Source organism: Gobius niger (genome assembly GCF_951799975.1).
Source record: "Gobius niger genome assembly, chromosome: 22".
NCBI lineage: Eukaryota > Metazoa > Chordata > Actinopteri > Gobiiformes > Gobiidae > Gobius > Gobius niger.
In genome coordinates, this window is record NC_136873.1 from 13,405,954 (window position 1) to 13,426,157 (window position 20,204).

A 20,204-nucleotide genomic window follows, 5' to 3' on the forward strand; every position below is an offset into this window, starting at 1 on the left:
AAAAAAGTATTTATATTTTATTTACATGATATGGCAACCCCCCAAATGAGAGCCACTGCCCTAAGTAAACCTTTGTTCTAAAAGTGCATAATTATATCCTAAAATACCACACAGGTTGCAATAAACGTGAAATATAATGTAAACTCATTTGCTTTGGAGTTTTACAAAGAAAACATTGTGGGGAAGTGCTTATACACTGCAAAAAGTAATTTACTAGTTTAAATGTCTCAATTTCAGCATAATAATCCAAAATTTAGTTGTTTTGACTAGTCAAGATGTAGTTGGGCATTTGACCCAGATTATTTCACTTGTTCTGAGATGTTTCTGACTCGTTTCAATACATGTCATGTTTATTTCAAGTAAGATTCTCTGCACAATGTGGCTACGCTAGTTCCTCTGAGCTGAGGTTGTGGGCGCTAGCACTTCCTGTTCGTATTCATTTCCATTAAGATGAGCTCAGACCCGTTCGATTCATCGTGTTTCCTAAAGATTCTGTGGTGGACGGTGAGTTTCTGGTAGATGATCACTTCCCGCAGGTAAACGAGTTGCTGTACAGTGTAAATATTTCCGTAGAGGAGACGTCTATGTTTATAAGGATCAGTGAGTTTGTCTTGGAGCTAAAGGCTAACATTCATTTCATGCATTTTACAATTTGAAATAGCCGTTTATTCAATTCTTTTATAGCATGTTAGCCTTTAGCTTCAAGACAAACTATCAATCCTTTATGATCACAGGCGTCTCTGATCCGAACTGATCATCGACCAGGAACTCACTGCCCACAACGTAATCTTTCGAAAATGTGATCATTATTCCAGGAAAAGAATACAGACAGGAAGCACTGGCGCTCACACCTTCAGGTCCGAGGAGCTAGCATAGCCACACCGCGCAACAAGCCAATGGGGTGAGAAAAATGGTCTTGTCCCATTGGTAGTTTCACTTTCTTATTTCTTATACCATAGAACCATCTGAAATGTCATCAAACTAGCAAAATAATCTTGGTCAGATCTCAAAACAAGATATATTTCCTCAGTTCAAGTCATTTACGCCAATGCTTGATATTTACTTTTGTAGTGCACAGGTACAGATGATAAATATTGAGCCCAGAAGTGCATCATTTATCTGCTATGTACTGAATGATAAGTCGATATAGTAATCACCGTGACAGCCCTGTGCACGTATAACTAAATCTAATCACAACGTTGGTTCGGAGGGATTGCAGTCGGACTCGGCCTGGCTCTAAAACGGCGAGTCTCCTCCCTTGTTTTCTCCGCGAGCTGCAACAGTGCGTCCCTTTGAGCGCCGCGTTCTCTCATTGTGCATTCAGGCTGCTCCACGCTGCTGTAGTCGGCGCGTAGAAGCCGCCGCCGCCGCCCGCTCGCTCGCTCGCCGTGGCGCACGAGGCGGGCAGGCAGGAGCCGGTGTTGCCATGGTAACAGGGAGGCCGAGGCGCGCTCGTCGTCGGGAGGCGTGAGTGTGGACGTGTGTGAACGTGTGTGTGTGTGAGAGCGTTATCTGCCACAGCGCGAGAGGGATTTTTTGGGAGATTCCCTCGGAAATAATGAGCAGATCCGGTGTCGCACGTCAGCTGCAGAAACGCGGGGCTTTTTACTCCGGCGCTGACGATGTCCCGAGGCGTCGCTCGTTTAAAACTGGGGGGAATTGTTCTCCACGGCGCAGTCATAACAATAGGAAGGAGGTAAATGTGGGAAGAAGAACATGGGCTCTGGGAATGGAATGTTTTGGTCAACTAGTTTTTTTCAGTGTTGTTTTTTGTATAGATACAGACGGCATCTTGTCATAGAAGGGGGCGTGGCTTCGCCGAGGGGGAAAATAGAATCTTTAGACAACTCTTTTTTGCCATTTTCTGGTGGAATTTCAACTTATTTATCACATACAAATGAAGTCAAGTCCAAATCAGGCGCATATGGATATTTTCTCACAGCAGATTGTTCTGTAGAAGTGAAAAAACGGCAGTTGTAGCAAGCGCTAGCTAGCCGTTAGCATTAGCCCGATGCTAACATGTAGCATCATTATTCATGTATTTATGGGCTGTTGAACCACTTTGCTCCTCTCCATGTCTTTGTATCATTATTTAGTAGAAACTATATTCATAATTCTGCATTTGTTACAGTAGTTTTTGAATAATAGAGAAAAATTTCATTTTTTCAAAATTGTTTTGATTCCAGAGATGCCGTCTGTATCTATTGGGGGGATCTTTACAATATCGGCTCTCACCCGATTTAATAAGGCCGATATCTCTGGAACTGAAAGTGTATCGGGCCGATACCACACGCTTGTACTCATACTCTCTCCACTGAGGAGAGAAAATAGCAACAAACTGGAGAATTCTTTAGTGGAAATACAATATTCCACATAGAGCTGACTTTATTAAAGACGACACTCCCTAAATCAGAGTCTGTGCTGGATTTAATGTGGAGTCTGCAGGGTTTACAAGATACAGGCTAATGTTGCTAACTCGCGGCTAACAGTTCTGGCAATTCTGACGCCGTTTTATGCCCACACTGCAAAAAGTATTTAACTAGACTAGTATAAACATCTCAATTTGAGCATAATAATCCAATGTTTTTGTTGTTTTGACTGGTTAAGAAGTTGTTGGGCGTTTGTCCTAGATTATTTCACTTGTTCTGAGATGTTTCTGACTCGTTTCAATACATTTCGTCCTTATTTCAGGTCATTTTCTTTGCCAATGGGGAAAGAAAATTGGTCTTATCTCATTGGCAATTTTACTTTCTTATTTCAAGCGAGATTTACATTAGAACTGGTCTGAAATGTCCTCAAACAAGCAAAGCAAACTCGGTCCGATCAGGAAAAGTGTCTAAATGAGTGAAAACCGCTCAAAACAACAAACATTTCCTCAATTCAAGTCATTTGAGCCAGTGCTTGACATTTACTTTTTGCAGTGCAGGGGTTTATTCATCTGAAAAACTAACCCAGTGACTAAATAGTCCTCAGAAAATCCAAATTAAAAAGATACAGCATGTTTATATTGAGCGAAAATGAGCTGCAGCAAAACTGTACTGGATAAGTTACTATAAACACATAAGAAAATCCACACGGAGCTGAAGTAAAGGAGAAAAGAGACCATTTTGCTGCAGTAATAAGTAACATCTCAATACTATTGTATAAAACACAAGCATTGAGGAGCTTTAGGACATGAGCTGTTCTGTCTATGACGGACAGTGGAATACAAATTTGAAATGATGCTGAATGAAAAATAAAAACAAAATTCGTTATCGGCAAGTGCTCGCATGAAAGTATTCGCACTCGCATCGGTTTTAGAAAAAGTGGTATCGGAGCTGAGAAGCTTCATGATAAAAATCAGTCACAAGTTTGTAAACCTCGGGCAGTACCTTATTTATTTTCTGTTGCAGACTTTTGCCTATCATTTCGGAACCATAAGAGATAGAGAGACTTACTGTTTTGAGTTTTGGGATCTGCTGATTTTTATCTTTCAAATGACAAAAGAACCGACTAAACATGAGTGTCCTGAATAAACCAGCCCTATGCCCCAAATGCACCTCCTCCTAAAATCCGACGTAAATGCTTTCCTCACCTCTCCGTCTCTTGCTGTTGTTCTCGCTTTATTGAAACAGCTGTGCAGTGAAGGGGAGCAAGAGGGGGGAGTTGTCGGGGCTTTCGAGGAGACTGCGTGAAATGTTTGTAGATCAATACAACGCGATCTCGATGTCATCACGTCCGGGGGCTGCGTTAATAATAGTCATTCCTCGGTTCCTCCTGTGACTCCCAGCTCCGCTCTCGGCATCTGTCCGTCTCTGGTCACGGCTGCGGTTTTTCATCCGTCTGCGGAGGACACATTAGTATTCAAACTGAGGACAGTGCTCGCTCTGCAGAAAAGAGCTCATCTAAATCCTCCCGTGCTATAATTTCCTCTGGCGTTTATGGATACGAGCCGCCGCCGTTCTGCTCCGTCTCCTTGGGCCGACATTGTCCCGCAGAGCGTCGCATCGCGGAGAGATGTTCTACTGCGCTTTCTACAATACCACTACAACGCGCCGCAAAGGCTGTTCCACATTAAACTGGCAACGAGATTGGTTTAAAATGTGAATCTGCGTCATATTCGTCTCCTGTAAAACCTTGTGGAGCTTCAACATGTATTTCAGTCCTTTCCCAAATGTCAGTGCTGCTGAACGTGAACTCTGGACTGTGAACGGAATCTCGCATCGAATCACAACTGCAGGACGATAAATCCCTCCGCTGCAAAACGTAAACTAGAAATAAGTACATTTTTCTAAATTGTATTTTGATTTGAGACGGTCCAGATCTAGACGACACCAACTGACTTCACGAACCAAAATGTAAGTAAGGATTAAACAACGAGGAGCCGTGCGTTAGACGGTTATAATGCACGACGCGGAGTCAAGAACAAGAAAGTGCGTTATAACCGTCTAATGCTCCTGTTATACCATGGTCCCACAAACATAACATTTACTAAACTCACTAAATATGCCAGACTACGGGACTATTTTCTGAGCGAGTCATTCTCTGCAGCTATTACGAGGATCTCAGTCAGGCTCAACGACACAACATCAGCACAGAATCACAACACAACAGGACTAACCCGGCACTTTTAATCCAGACAAATATGTTTAAATGCTCATGGATCATTTTATGTACGCTTGAAAATGATGAATAGTGCCTTAACCGTTTTCAATAGAAATGGAAAAGCTCATATTTTATTAAAGGGATTTTTTTGGGGTAATTCATGCAGTTCTTATGTTTGAAGAGTTTCGTGGCGCTAGGCTAATGCAAGGCTAGTGCATTTCTATGGTATCAGCTAGCCTGCATTAAAGACAGTGTGACCCGCTCCACAGAGCACCTGAGGCAAATCACTTACAACACCAAACTAACCATATAAATGTCTGTGTCCATAGAATAATTGGGGGACTATTTTCTAGCAGATCACTCCGCCGCCGCGTAGCTTATACAAACACGAAGCTGCTGCCCCTCAAATATAAGGTCTTAATGCAAAATGGTCAAAATTACTCTATGGACACAGACATGTATATGGTTAGTCTGGTGTTATAAGTGATTTGCCTCAGGTGCTCAGTGGAGCGGGTCACACTGTTTTTAATGCAGGCTAGCTGATACCATAGAAATGCACTAGCCTTGCACTAGCCTAGCGCCACGAAACTCTTCAAACATAAGAACTGCATGAACTACAAAAAAAATATCTCCAGCAACACTGGATAACTAGGAAATGAGGAAAATCCTGAAATATCCCGTAGGCTAACCTAGCTGCTCACTCTCCTCTACTTCCCATTTATCAAAAGTTTTTTTTGGCCAAAAACGTTGAAGTTAACCACAAAATCCATCTCATACGTTCCTGTCAGTCACTAATTAACTAGTCACTAGCTGGAGACACGAGTTGGAGACTCCAGTCACCGCTGGTCACAGGGATTTCTCCGAGACGTCTCCTGGAGATAAGGCGAGTCTCCAGGTGGTCTTGGTGAAAACAAACTGGTTCATGACAGGTCTCCGTGGTCTCGAGCAGATGTGTCGCGAACACTTTTTGTTGTCCTCAACCTGTGAGACGATTCTGGGACGTCCCTGAAATGTCTCTGTGACCTGTCGGATTAGATCTCAAAGAGACGTATCTCTCACAGGTTCAGGACAACCAATAGTGTTCACAGCCACAGCTGGTTGAGACCGTGCACAGACCTCTCAGAGAACATGCAGAGACTCCGCTGAAAACAGACCGGTTAGTTTAATAATAATAAATAATAATACATCAAACTTGTATAGTGCTTTTTTGGACACTCAAAGACGCTTTACATGGGGAATAAAGCAAAGCAAAAAAGGGGTTTTGGAAAAAGCTAGTTTGAACAGGTGGGTTTTGATACTGATTTGAAGGTTGGCAGTGAGTCCGAGTTTCTGATGGGCTGTGAGTGAGTTCCAGAGGGAGGATGAGGATTTCAGCTGTTGACTGGATAAGGGAGGGGCGGAGGCGGGCGATGTTGCGGAGGTGGAAGAAGGATGTTTTAGGGATGTTGTTGATATGTGTAGCCACCAAGACTTCCTGGAGACTCGCCTTATCTCCAGTGGACGTCTCGGAGACACCTCCATGACCAGCGGCAACTGCAGTTTCCAGCTAGTCTCCAGGCTGGTGAGAGAGGCCCTTAAGTGTCACCTATAATGCCACCTATTCACAAGGACTGAGCCAGTGCAGCAGAGAGTAAGTGCAGCCTGGAGAGCTTTAGTCTGAGTGTAACACGTTTGTGAGTTTATCCAGGCGGAGACCGAAGTGTTCGAGGGGAATCTCCACAGTTCAACGTTAAACCTTCTTCACCGCGGTCCAAAGCGTTTCTGCATCGCTTCGAGATCGTTCATTAACGCTGTCTGCACATCAAAGCTCGAGCAGAGAATATTTAAACGCTACAGTGGACTTGTAGTGCAGTAGTGATGTTTCAAGGGCGTCATCGAGAGGACGCTGTAATAAAAAAGACCGGAAACAGTCTGACAGGCCACAGCCGAAATTCTCACTTTAGTGCAGTGCGTTGGATATTTTTCTAGAATTGTGTTTCGCTCTTTGCTACGTCAACAGCCACTGGTTTCGTTTCTATAAATAGTTTTTTAGTCATACATGTAAGATGTCAACATTAGTCAACGGCATTTAGTGTCAAACTGAAAATGAAATGACGTGAACACATTCTGATGACCATTTTAGGTCAGAGGTTTGGTTAAAAAAAAAAAACAACAATCATTTTATCCATTGTATTTTAGTCATTTCATTTTACAATCAAAATAGGGTCAAAATTCTGTTATGAAGCTTTAAATTGGATTCAAAATGGGCATTAAATCTATATTGACATTTTTACAGTTTAAATTTCACTCACGAAGAATAAATGTTGGAATTGTTGGAATAAAACGTTGACTTGATATTTTGAACAAATTCCAACATGACCTAAACAATAATAGTAGGGCGGCAACTAACGATTATTTTGTCAACGATTAATCTATCGAATATTTTTGCGATTAATCGATTAATCGCTTGGCTGTGAAAGGTGTAGGAAAATTGGATTTAAAAATAAAATAAAATCATCACACAAAGCTAAAGTGGCGCCGCTTGAGGACATGTTGATGGAGGAAACTTAAAGTGAATGTTTGTTGGAGGCTCTTGGCGATAATTCTGCTTCTGATTGGATGAGACACAGATGGATATTTATGAAATTTACAATATACAAAACACTACAGACCCTCACTGTGAAAAACAAAGTAGGTTTTCATCAGAAATACTACATTTTCATGTCATTTTTTCTCTATTTCAGTCTGTTTGAACCAGAAAACGATTAATCGATTACTAAAATAGTTGTCGACTATTTCAATTATCGATTAGTCGTCGATTAATCGATTAGTCGTTTCAGCCCTAAATAATAGAGTTTAGGAATGTGACGTCATACCGCTAAGCATTATGGGATTAGCAGCCATTGTAAACTAATGGAGATTTTAAAAGTTAAAATACTGGAGTTATTGTTCACATTAAACACTTGGAGACCACAGTGTGTTAGATGGATTTACCAGCAGTAACTCAGCAGCTAACGGAGTTGTTCCACGGCTTTTTACTCCACTTTTTATACTGTTTTTAGCTAATGTTAGTCAATGGAAATGTATGCTAACAGCTGCAAAGATGGCGGATCTCCATGGTAACTGTGGAACTTCCCGAACTCTGTACAGTGTTGCCAAATGCTCTGAAACACATTCAGCTGCAGTTTTTGCTCCAAAGTTTTCTTTTGAATATCAGCATTAATCATGGCATTTCAAACACAGTATTTGAGTTTTAAAAAGCATTAAATCTGACTTGCTGCCTGATGATTCGAGAGTGTTTGTGAGAGGCGGATAAGCAGCACCTGATGCAGGGCCGGACTGGGACTGAAAAACAGCCCTGGACTCTGACCAGCCTGGCCCAAATGAGCGTAATTGTGACACTTCCACAAATACATATTTTAACCTCTTACCCCCCACCTAAACCAAATGCATTCTGTCCTCATTTGGCTGTGTAGCACCTCTTTTGAAAGCTAAGACCCACAAAACTGACCTTTTTCCTCGCGCTGTTGCTGTGTTGTGTCACCTTTGGTATGTTTTTTTTTTTCTTTTTCATTTTTGTCACATTTTTGTTAATTTTTTGTCACTTTTTGTTGAGTTTTTGTTACATTTTTGTTGAATTTTTGTTGAGTTTTTGTCACTTTTTGGTTGAGCTTTTTGTCACTTTTTGTTGAGTTTTTGTTACATTTTTGTAGAATTTTTGTTGCATTTTTGTTGAGTTTTTGTTGCATTTTTGTTGAATTTTTGTTGCATTTTTGTTGAATTTTTGTTGCATTTTTGTTGCATTTTTGTTGAGTTTTTGTTGCATTTTTGTTGAATTTTTGTCACATTTTTGTTGAATTTTTGTCACATTTTTGTCACATTTTTGTTGAATGTTTGTCACATTTTTGTTGAATTTTTGTCACATTTTTGTTGAATTTTTGTCACATTTTTGTTGAGTTTTTGATACATTTTTGTTGAGTTTTTGATACATTTTTGTTAAGTTTTTGATACATTTTTGTTAAGTTTGTTACGTTTGTTAAGTTGTTAAGTTTCTATCATTTTTTGTCCATGTTTTTCTCATGCTTTTCATCCTCTTTTTCTCGCTATTTTGATGCTTTTCTTTCTAGCTTTTAGATTTGGGTAAAGCTCGGTTGAGGCGGGACTGGTGGCCCTAGTGCCAGTGGCCCTTCTGTGCTCTTCCAGAATGGACATAAGACCAGTCCGCCCCTGCCTGTTTGGGCCCATGTCACCGTCTCCTTTCTAAAATGCGACGTGTTTCCACAAAGGCTGGGTTCACTGTGAGCCTCCGGAGCTGACTGTACGTGCACTGACCTGCATCCTCACTGCGCTGGGGGTAAAGTGGATAACGACAGTCTGCGGAGCCCGTCGTGTTTAAAGGTTATTCTCGTTATTGCCACCTGAGAGCCACGAGCTGCAGCTGCGCTCAGTCTCCCTCAGGTTTCACCGCTGTAACGCTGTAACGCTGCCTCCAGAGCTGCAGGATGAACCACCACCGAACACTGCAATCTGTAAATCACACTAGATACAAAATACATCCCTCCTTCTTTGAGTCTCATATTGGCTTTTTAATGAACTAGATTAGTTTGAGCATAATAATTTTGTTTAATTAAGATTTAGTTGAGCATTTGACCTCGATTATTCGATTTTCTGAGATGTTTCTGATTAGTTTCAATACGTTTCGTCTTAGGGCTGTGCAACTAATCGAAATTCGATTACAATTTCGATTATAAACGATTAAAATTAGCATAATCGAGAAAACAAAACTTTTTTGAAATATTATTTTTTTTTGCAAACAGACTTGCATTATTTCCTGGCGCTGGGATTATTTTCCCTTCACATTTCACGTACCACGGCTCGTGCTTTTGTCTGACATAAAAACAAACGGCGCTGTGTGATGATGTCATCAGGCCGCGCTGCTCAGTTTGCTTGCGCAGGTGTGAGGGCTGGCCAGCAGGGGGCAGGTGTGAAAGAGAGACCTCTCCTTAATCGAGGCAAACTTAAAATCATTTGTACTTTTATGACTGTTCAGAAAACAGAAAATATTCAGCATGTTTTTTTTTATTAATAAATAACCAATAATCGAGCATCCCTGTTTCGTCTTTATTCTCAGGAATTTTCTTCATCGATGGGTTAAGAAAACAGGTCTTACACCATTGGTAGTTTTACTAAAAAGTCTAAATGAGTAAAAACCGCTCAAAACAACATACTTTTCCAACAAAATCACCACCGCCGCCAAATTTGATAATGTTTCTAGTAGGGCTGGGACTATACACTTGTGTCACGATCCGATACGTATCACGATACTCAGGGGCCGATCCGATACTAAACTAAGGACTAAACGAACAGTCTTCATGAGGATGTGAGACAGGCCTCAACTCTGACAATGTTCAAATCCAGGCTGAAAACAGTTCTTTTTGCCCATGAATATGACTGAAAGTATTTTATCTACACTCTTGCCTTTTGCTATAATTGATTAATTTTATGTTGACGTTTTATTGATTTGATCTGTTTTCTTGTAATTTTATGCAACTGTTGAATTGCCTTGTGAATGAAGTGTGCTCTACAAATAAACTTCCCTTCCCTGCACCCGCCTGTCGACTGGGATTTGGGGCGTGGTTAGGGAGGGGGATGTGTGTGCAGTTATTTTCATAGTCCTTGAAATGAAAGTTGTGAGTGAATGTTTGTTTATAAAGTCGCAAAAGCCTCAGACCGTATCTTGAGTGGGGAATGTTGACGGCGTAGGAGAGATAAGAGGTCCAGCTTCTTCAATCTCCCTCAGAAGGAAAAAGAATAATTCCAGTGTTAGTTCATCAATTCATAATTTATTTGCTTTTGTTTGGTCTCAGCATTAGTTCAGTTCTCCAGGTAGTTCCTTCACAGTTCATTCCTTTTACCCCCAAGATATGTCCACCTTTTGTCCATCTCCACAGCGAGCTGCCAGGTCGAAATCAACAGTCCTTCGTTGTGCGTTACTTTCTGGTGTAATTCCATCACTCGGTCACTTCCTGCTCCAACTTTCCAATAAACCAGGGCAGTGCCTTACCTGAAAAAAATGCACTGAGAGACCAGTTAATCAGTTCCATAGTCTAGTGGTTCAGGAGGACAGTGAGCAGGTGAGTCAAGAGAAAGAAAAGTCAGACAAAGGCACGAGTAGTTAGAAAACACGTCTGCACTCGACAGAGAGTGTAACCTGCTGAAGACAAACACATGGATCAGACTCTAGACTTTTGATCCTTGCACTGTTTTCAGACGGTGAAAAGCTCCTGATGTTATTTATTTAACGTGGCTGTAAAAGTTCAGGTCTGAGCGATTACTCCTCGATTTCAAACCTGATTTTTAAGCATGTTCTGAGATTCATGATGCTCTTGCAGTTTGTATTTCATTCTTCTCTCAAACTTTAAAGGGATGTTTCAGGATTTTTTGACATAGGGCCTCATTTCCTAGTTATCCAGAGTGTTGCTGATTTCTGGAGATATATTTTTTTTTTGTGTAATTCATGCAGTTCTTATATTTGAAGAGTTTCATGGCGCTAGGCTAGTGCAAGGCTAGTGCATTTCTATGGTATCAGCTAGCCTGCATTAAAAACAGTCTGACCCGAGCACAGAGCACCTGAGGCAAATCACTTATAACACCAGACTAACCATATACATGTCTGCGTCCATAGAGTCATTTTAACCATTTTGCATTTAAAAGAACGTATATTTGAGCAGCATCAGCTTCGTGGTTGTATAAGCCAGTGTTGCACAACCAGGGGTACGGGGACCCCTGGGGGTACTTGAGCACTTAGCAGGGGGTACTTATTATTTCAGATAAAAAAAGAAGGTGAAACTGAGTAGAATTTCAATATGAAATTCAAAGGAAAGTTAGTTTTAATCATGTTTTTCAGTAAATGGTTTGATTTTGAGAGTATTTTAGCTTAATTTTGAACACAACACACTGTTAAATACTGTATAATATTAATTTATTTAGTCCCTTATAATAATATTGGCAAAATCCTCAAGGTAGGGGGCACTCAGAGTATAAATCCACGACTCAAGGGGTACGCGAGGCAAAAAGGGTAGGAAACCACTCGTATAAACTACGCGGCGGCGGAGTGATCTGCTAGAAAATAGTCCCTCAAAATGCATCATTCATCTGATGCAAGGTCAGTTATATTCTAAACATTACTCTATGGACACAGACATTTATATGGTTAGTCTGGTGTTATAAGTGATTTGCCTCAGGTGCTCTGTGGAGCGGGTCACACTGTTTTTAATGCAGGCCAGCTGATACCATAGACATGCACTAGCCTAGCGCCACGAAACTCTTCAAATATAAGAACTGCATTAATTATAAAGAAAACAGCAACACTCTGGATAACTAGGAAATGAGGCCCTATGTCAGAAATCCTGAAACATCCCTTTAATGCTCCTGGACGTGTTTGAAAATCACAGGATCCAGATGAAAGCTGTGATTAGATCTCTGTCCACGCTCAGAAGGATGACTCTGTGTCTGTGTCTGTCCTCAGTGAACATCGCCAACAGTCAGGAGTGGACGCTGAGCCGCGCCGTCCCCGAGCTGCGACTGGTGAGACTTTTACACTTCATTTATTTAATCACAGGAAGTGCTTCTCTCTTTTTGTTCCTTCCCAAAACATGCATCAAACTCTACCTACGGTTTTCTGTGTGTTATTTGCAGATTTACTTTGCCTTCTCTCATTAAACAGTTTGTAATAATACGGCATTTCATTCTGAGCAAAATGGCTGCATTGACATTTTTGAGCACTGTGTGAGCACTGTGTGAGGCACAGCTGTGTCTCTGTGGTGATTAAACCGTTTGTAATGAGTCTACAGCACGGTGACCACCCACAGGCGGCCCGGGGGCCAAATGAGGCCCAGCAGAGCTCCCATCTGAACCTCAGACAGTGCCAGGGTTTCTGTGCGGCATCAAAAAGCATTGAAAGTCATTAAATTAATAGGGCACACATGTCATTATAAAGAATTAAACTGGATTCCAAGTGGCATTAAATCTAAATTCATTGGAAAATGTGTTTTTCTTTATTTAGTTTATTTAATGGTTTATTTGGTAGGGACACTTGTTAAGCTTTTAACTGAGTGCATTTTCTCCAGTTCAGTTTTACCCAAATCTAAATGCCTATTGTAATGCCTCATTTGAAAGCTAAAAACTACAAAACTCATCTAAACTAACCTTTTTTCTTGCATTGTTGCTGCGTTATCGTCACTTTTTTCATCACATTTTTGTCATATCTTTTGTTGCTATTTTAACACTTTTTTTCTAGAAGTTTTCAGATTTGGGTAAAGCCAAACTGGAGAAAATGTGCTCGGTTCAGGTGGGGGTTAAGAGGTTAATAAACACACCATGCTGGATTATAGCCCTGGGCTAATTTGCAACCATTGTCCCGCACTTTCACACTCAAACACACTGTCATCCATCCTGGCCTATTGTACATGTTTAGAAACGTGAGCATATTTAATATAATTTGTACTTTTTTATTTGTCCAAAGATTTTTTTTTATCAATAACTAAATACACAAGATTTTGTTTTTAAGGTAACAAATAATGGTTTGAATCTTCATGCTTTCAATTATGACTCAGATAAACGTGATTTTATTTAATCAAGCAGGTCATTCCTACCTCCACATGTTTGTCTAGGCTTGAACGCCATACACTGTATTAGGGCTCAAAGATATATAATAAGAAAAATATTAATAATCATCATAATAATAATAATGATAATAATAATGCATCAAACTTGTATAGGGCGGCACGGTTGTACAGCGGTCAGCGCTTTCGCTTTGCAGCTAGAAGGTCCGGGTTTGATTCCCACCTGGACGGGGCCTTTCTGTGTGGAGTTTGCATGTTCTCCCCGTGTCTGCGTAGGTTTCCACCTGGTACTCCGGTTTCCCCTACCACTAAAAACATGTACAATAGGCCAGGATGAATGATGTGTGTGAGTGAATGTATGGTGGTGTCAGAGGGTCCGTTGGCGCAGACGTGTGTAGTCGCGAAAGCGCTTCTGACAGTCTCCCCCAGGGGAAACTGAAGCTACAAACGTAGTTACCACCACCAGTATGGAGTGAATGTACAATTGTCTCAACTAAAGCGCTTTGTGACCATGTCTGTGAAAGGTATATAAGCTCTATAAATACAGATCTTCTTCTTCTTCTTCTATAGCGCTTTTTTGGACACTCAAAGACGCTTTACATGGGGGATAAAACAAAACAAAAAAGGGGGTTTAGGAAAAGCTAGTTTGAACAGTTTGAACATATCATTATCATTATCTTATCGATATCAAGATATGAACATTAAAGATATTAATATTGAAAAAGCAAGATATAAACGATATAGATTTTCATCTTCTTTTGCAACATGATGTTTTTATTTTTCTGAAAAATGCTTAGTTTTCACTGAATCCATAGTTATATTGTATCGATATCGAGATATTTGGCATAAATATCGAAATATGAAATTTGATCCATATCGTTCAGCCCTATAGCGTATATGGGGGAGGCCTCGCTCCCTCAGTCCATTCTTGATTCTACCGTCCATGGTGGGAACTCAGACTCTCAGTGCTCTCTCAGCTTTGTCACATGTGCAGCAGCCTTAACCACTAGACTCTCGGCTGCACAAATCCATCTTTACTCTCATGAAAGTGTTTTGTTCCCATCGTTGGTCATAAACGATGATAAACATGCTCCTAATCTTCATGAATTCGACATTTATTTGACACAAAGCTCAAGTGCAAACAGAAGCTTGTATTCTTTAAACACAATATTAGTTTTGTTGAGTTTCATAAGAGCTGCAGGTCCCTGTAGTGTCGGGCAAATGCTGAGAGTTTTGTTTCGATTCCGAACCCTTTACAGAAAAGGCCCTTGTTCTTCAATCTCCTGGTTATGTCTTAACAGGAAAACAGTTTATCAGGTTTATTGATTTGATTTTTACTTGTGACCCCAGGAAGAAAAGAGACAGTTTCCACTAAAGCTAAAAATCTACAGTCGGAAACATGAAGGACCAAGACTGAGAAAGTGCTAAAATAGTTCAATGTTTTCAGTGATGAATTATTCTGATTACAGTACAAACAAACACAGTGTTAAAAAGCACCGATCTGTTATAAATAGCGCCTTTGTGTGGTGTGTTCAAGGGCGTTCTGGGCAGTCTGAAAAGCGGGAAGTCGGCGCTGGTGAACAAGTACATCACAGGAAGTTACGCGGCGGTGGAGAGGCCTGACGGTGCGTGACTTGCATCATCGATCAGCCATCATGTCTGTCTGTCGGTGATGTTCTCCACATGTTCTTCCATTTCGCAGGCGGCCGGTTTAAGAAGGAGATGCTGGTGGACGGACAGAGTCACCTCCTGCTGATCCGGGAGGAGCCTGGGCCGCCAGACGCTCAGGTAACGCTCACCTCCTGCGTGCGATTATTGAAGTGCAGTCGCCATTAGCAACACAATAAGCCCTTGTACATGAACAGTATCGCTACAAAACAGAGGACGCCTTGGAGCACTCACCACTTTAATCTTGTTGTTTACAACTTGCTGCAACATTTGAAAAAGGACTAAACAATCTTAAAGCAGTACTAAGTAACGTGTTTACCTTAATAAATCCTTTCCGTAGTCCCTGTGGGGGTAATACAAGTGTTTATGGGATGATTGGAGGGTCTTTCATCTCCCCCTGGTGTCTCTGGACAGAAAACCATGTTTGCAACTTGACTGCCATCGGACCGGAGTCACCAATACACACTAATAGAATCACGAAGAAGAAGCTAACAGGCTAACGGGCAAAGCTAGCTGCGGGCTAACGTCACTTTAAACAGTATTTACAGCAAAGTTTGAGTGAAAAAAATATATTTCCATTGTAGAATTGGATGCACAGTAACCCTCTCTCCCTTCACCTTTCCTGTCAGCGTAGTATTTACTCTCCAAGACAATTAATAAGTAAAAAAATCGTAACTTGCTACTACACCTGCAGTTGCGCTTATGGCCTCTAGGGGGAAGAGTTACTCAGTACTGCTTTAATACGACGGTTTGTTTCTTTTTGACCATTTGTAAACATTCAAAAATACGAAGGTTCTGTATTTTATATATTGAAAAAACTGAATATAGAATACAAAAACATCTGTTAATACTGTAAATATACATATGTATATACATAAGACTGTAAATATATGTATGCATTTCGTATCCGTATTTCACCACCGTATTTCACCACCATATTGAAAAAAATTCAGCGTATTTTTTTTCGCTGCTGAAAAAAAAATACAGTGAATTTTTTTCAATATGGTGGTGAAATACGTATGCAAAAAATTCTGATACATAAAATTAACCTTCATAGTAGCTTCATTAATAACAACGGCTTACACTTGTATTGTACTTTACAAGCCTGTGTCACAAGTTCCTCAAAGTACTACATAGTCATTATTCATTCACTCCACAAAGCTGTTATTGAAGCCACAGCCGTCCTGGGGCAGACTGTCCATTTACCGCGTGGCTATATAATGTGTTGTTCATATCCTGAGCTCTTATGTCAGTGCCCTCTGCTGGACACGTGTGGAACTCTTTCCTTTATATACATTTAATCCCCCCTAGTGGCGAGAATGAGCATTCTGGTTATTCTTTACAAATCCATGACTCCGCACAGGAATGGGCTAAAGACTTACCTTTTTCTACAGGCCGGGGGCCGGATTAAATCATCCCGCGGGCCCTGACTTAGGCTAATGACTTTTTTACTAACTAAAACTAGACCAAAACTAGATTAAAACCTTTTGAGTTTCCGTCGACTAAAACGATCACACTTTGAAATGACTAATATGGGGCCAAAACTAAAAGCATTTTCGCCCCAAAAGGCTAAAACTAAAAGAAATCAGCACTGACCGCAGCAGAAGAGCAGCTCCTCAGTGTCTCTGCCCGAGTGCATCAATACTTTACTGTAAGGAGCTGCGAGGAGCTGGAGTGACTGATAAGAACTCTTCGATATCGATCTCCAACAAACTCTTAGTCACTCAACAAAAAGATGTTCCGATGGAGAATATTTGTGTCATTTCCACATCAGCGACGCCGCAATCTCTTTTCAACTTCATCTTTCTGATAATTGCGAGCTCTGTGACGCACATTAGCCCGACCCTCATCTCCGTCTGTGTCCCCTCAGTTCTGCAGTTGGGTGGACGCCGTGATCCTGGTCTTCAGTTTGGAGAACGAGGCCAGTTTCCAGGAGCTGTACTCTCTCTACAGTCAGCTCAGCTCTTTCCGCGCAGACCTCCCCGTCATCGTGGTCGGCACACAGGGTAAGTGCTGCTCACAGTCCAGGAAAACAATACTTAAAGACGTTTGCACGAGACGGACTTCCAGGCTCTCAAGGGTCAAGGAATTAAAGGGATGCTTCAGGATTTTTGACATAGGGCCTCATTTCCTAGTTATCCAGAGTGTTGCTGATTTCTGGAGGTTTTTTTTGTTTGTAATTCATGCACTTCTTATATTTGAAGAGCTTTGTGGCGCTAGGCTAGTGCAAGGCTAGTGCATTTCTATGGTATCAGCTAGCCTGCATTAAAAACAGTCTGACCCGCTCCACAGAGCACCTGAGGCAAATCACTTATAACACCAGACTAACCATATACATGTCTGTGTCCATAGAATCATGTTTGGAATATAATAGGGCTGCAACTAACGATTATTTTGGTAATCGATTAGTCTACCGTGGTGTATGAAAATTGTATTTTTTCATTTATTTTTAATCACATAAAGCAAAAGTGGCATCTCTTGAGGACATGTTGATGGAGCAAACTTACACTGTGTTGTAAAAGTGTTTTTGTAGTGCCAGTTGTGCCAGTTGTGCTAATATTAACTTGAAAAACAAAGTAGGTTTCCATCAAAAATAAAAAAATGTTCATGTCATTTTTGCTCTTTTTAAGTCTGTGTTTACTAGAAAACGATTAATCGATTATTGAAACAGTTGACAACTATTTCAATAATCGATTAGTTGTCGATTAATCGATTAGTTGTTTCAGCCCTAGAATATAACTGACCTTGCATCACATGAACGATCGCATTTTGAGGGACTATTTTCTCACAGATCACTCCGCCGCTTTTAAATGCAAAATGGTTAAAACGACAAAAGCAGCGATTAGGAAGCTTTATTGACATGTATATTAGTTTTGGCGATCAGACCCCGGCGGTAACATCGGTGTGTGAAAGTCAGTATGGATGAACAGCTTGTAGTTAGGGATGTCTTCCCCCGGAGCCTGGACACTGGTGGTGGTGTGGAAGACCCGTGACCCCCAAACTCCCTGTTATGAGGTACAAATGTTGTTTTATTTTGGGCCACATTTGGAAGATTTCCATCCGGCCCGGCACTTTGCAAACATGCTTTTCTCTGACCCAGATTGTAGGTAAAGAGTTAAACAATAAGCCTCGATTAACACAAACATGATTGTAACAAATACATTCCTCCAGTGTGGGCCCAGGCTCTATCACACTGTGTCTCTTTATCACGATGAGTATAGACCAATTGACAACAACAATGATTCATATTCATTAGATTTAGATGAGATCTTAGATGTATATCTCGCATAAATCATGTGTCTCTGCTGTTTGTAACCAGCTGCTCCGCTCGCAGGGGGACTGGGCGTCACTGTGGCCACTGTTTGCTGTTGCTAGGCAGATTTTGGCAGCTTTCACTGGAGCTCAGCCAATAACACAATACAATACAGTGAAGCGGGGCATGTTTATGGCCCCAGTGTTTCAGATGGAGACGGCAGAAACATGGCGGCGCCCGAGTCTGTGTAAAACGGCTGTAAATGACATCACCGAATAAGAAATCTCCTCTGTCATCAGTTAATTAGAAATATGAACCCGGCTCTGCGCCACTTTAAAGCCAGCATTATATTCATTAGAGATGCAATACAAATATCTGTCTACTGATACCTGACACCAACCAACGAATACTCGTTTTGAGGAACTGTATTGGCACAGTCACTCTTCAAGACGGTGGGAACCCAGGGTGCTGAGGGCGCTGCAGCACCCCCCCCCCGGTGGATAGTTTGTGAAGTGCAGGCAATATCAACCCCTTAACTCCCACCTGAACCGAGCACATTTTCTCCAGCTTTACCCCCAGTCCAAAGGCTTCTGGAAAAAAGGTGTGAAAATAGCAACAAAACTGAGACGAGACGAGATGAAAATGTGAAAAAAGTGAGAAAACATTGACAAAAAAGTGAGAAAAATTTGACGAAAAATTTACAAAAAAATAAAATTAAACAAATTTAAAAAATGGACAAAAATTTGACATAAAAGTGACAAAAAAATGAGAAAAAAATGGACGAAAAAGTGACAAAAAAGTGACAAAAATTTGATGAAAAATTTACAAAAAATATAAAAAATGTACAAAAATTTGACAAAAAAGTGACAAAAATTTGACGTAAAATTGAGAATTTTTTTTAAAAAATAAATTAAAAAAATGGACAAAAATTTGACAAAAAAATGAGAAAAAATGAAAAAGTGACAAAAAAGTGACAAAAATTTGACGAAAAAATTACAAAAAAATTAAAAAAATAAATTTAAAAAATTGACAAAAATTTGACAAAAAAGTGACAAAAAATTGATAAAAAAGTGAGAAAAAATGGACGAAAAAGTGACAAAAAAGTGACAAAAAATTGACGTAAAATTGAGAAAAAATTGACGAATATTTGACAAAAATGAGACGACTGCCCAACAAAAAAAGTGATGAAAAAAAATCTGATGTGAGGAAAAAGATAGTTTTGTAGGTCTTTCAAATGAGGCGTTACACTGGCCTACAGGATTTGGGTAAAGCTGAACTGGAGAAAATGCTCTCGGTTCAGGCGGGAGTTAAGAGGTTAATAAATAGGATTTATGCACAGAAAAAGTATTTTGGGGGTAAATTTTGTCCCTCAGCGCCCCCTAACTAAAACATCTTCCCACGGCTCTGTCACTCTTTCATTTGAGGGTGTTTAGAATCCAGTTACTTTCCTAAAATCAAAGGAGCACATATACTATTCTACATATTATACTCAATCATTATACATCAGCTGCATATTGCTCCACATTAATAAAAAAGAAAAGGTCAAAACAGCCGAGGGAAAGTTTAGCTCTGTCCTTCTTGCACAGAGCTTTTTTTCTTTCCCAATGAATTGTAAATAAGTTCCTATCAGGTGTTGTAACAAGTTTAGCCAACATGTTATTATGCTGCATTTATGAATGAATAAAATAAATCAACAAGAAAGTATTCAGAACACAGTGATTAGACAAAGTAATGGAATACATTACAAAATACATTTTAAGGCTATTAAGGGGAGACACTACAGGCAAAACTCAATTTTTTCAGGTTTTGGGCCAAATTGATCTCTGAACATACAAGCTTTCACCCGGAAACTGAAAATATCCCTAATCTTCACAATAACATGTTTAAATATTGCACTGATTCAATGTTCCCCCATAGACTTATATGGGAGAACACAATTTCAAGGGCCTTTTTCTCAAAACACATTTTTCTGTCATTGTGGCGACACTATGTCCACGTCAGTCGGACCTAAAGACTTCAAATTTTCCAGCCTTGGACTGAACAATATTTGGAAGATTTTTTCAGAGGGATTTTTTATTATTTAATCCCTTAAGCCC

At 40.4% G+C, this 20,204-nt stretch overlaps 1 protein-coding gene across 2 annotated transcripts in view; it reads left to right on the forward strand.

Moving 5' to 3' along the window:
• Nucleotides 1–20,204, forward strand: part of agap2 (ArfGAP with GTPase domain, ankyrin repeat and PH domain 2) — a 71,809-nt gene that overhangs the window by 24,750 nt on the left and 26,855 nt on the right. For both annotated transcript variants that reach the window (XM_079580853.1, XM_079580852.1), the window contains exons 2-5: nucleotides 12,092–12,150; nucleotides 14,725–14,812; nucleotides 14,890–14,975; nucleotides 16,726–16,861. In XM_079580853.1, the coding sequence (XP_079436979.1) occupies nucleotides 12,092–12,150; nucleotides 14,725–14,812; nucleotides 14,890–14,975; nucleotides 16,726–16,861 (369 nt within the window). The remainder of the gene's footprint in view (nucleotides 1–12,091; nucleotides 12,151–14,724; nucleotides 14,813–14,889; nucleotides 14,976–16,725; nucleotides 16,862–20,204) is intronic.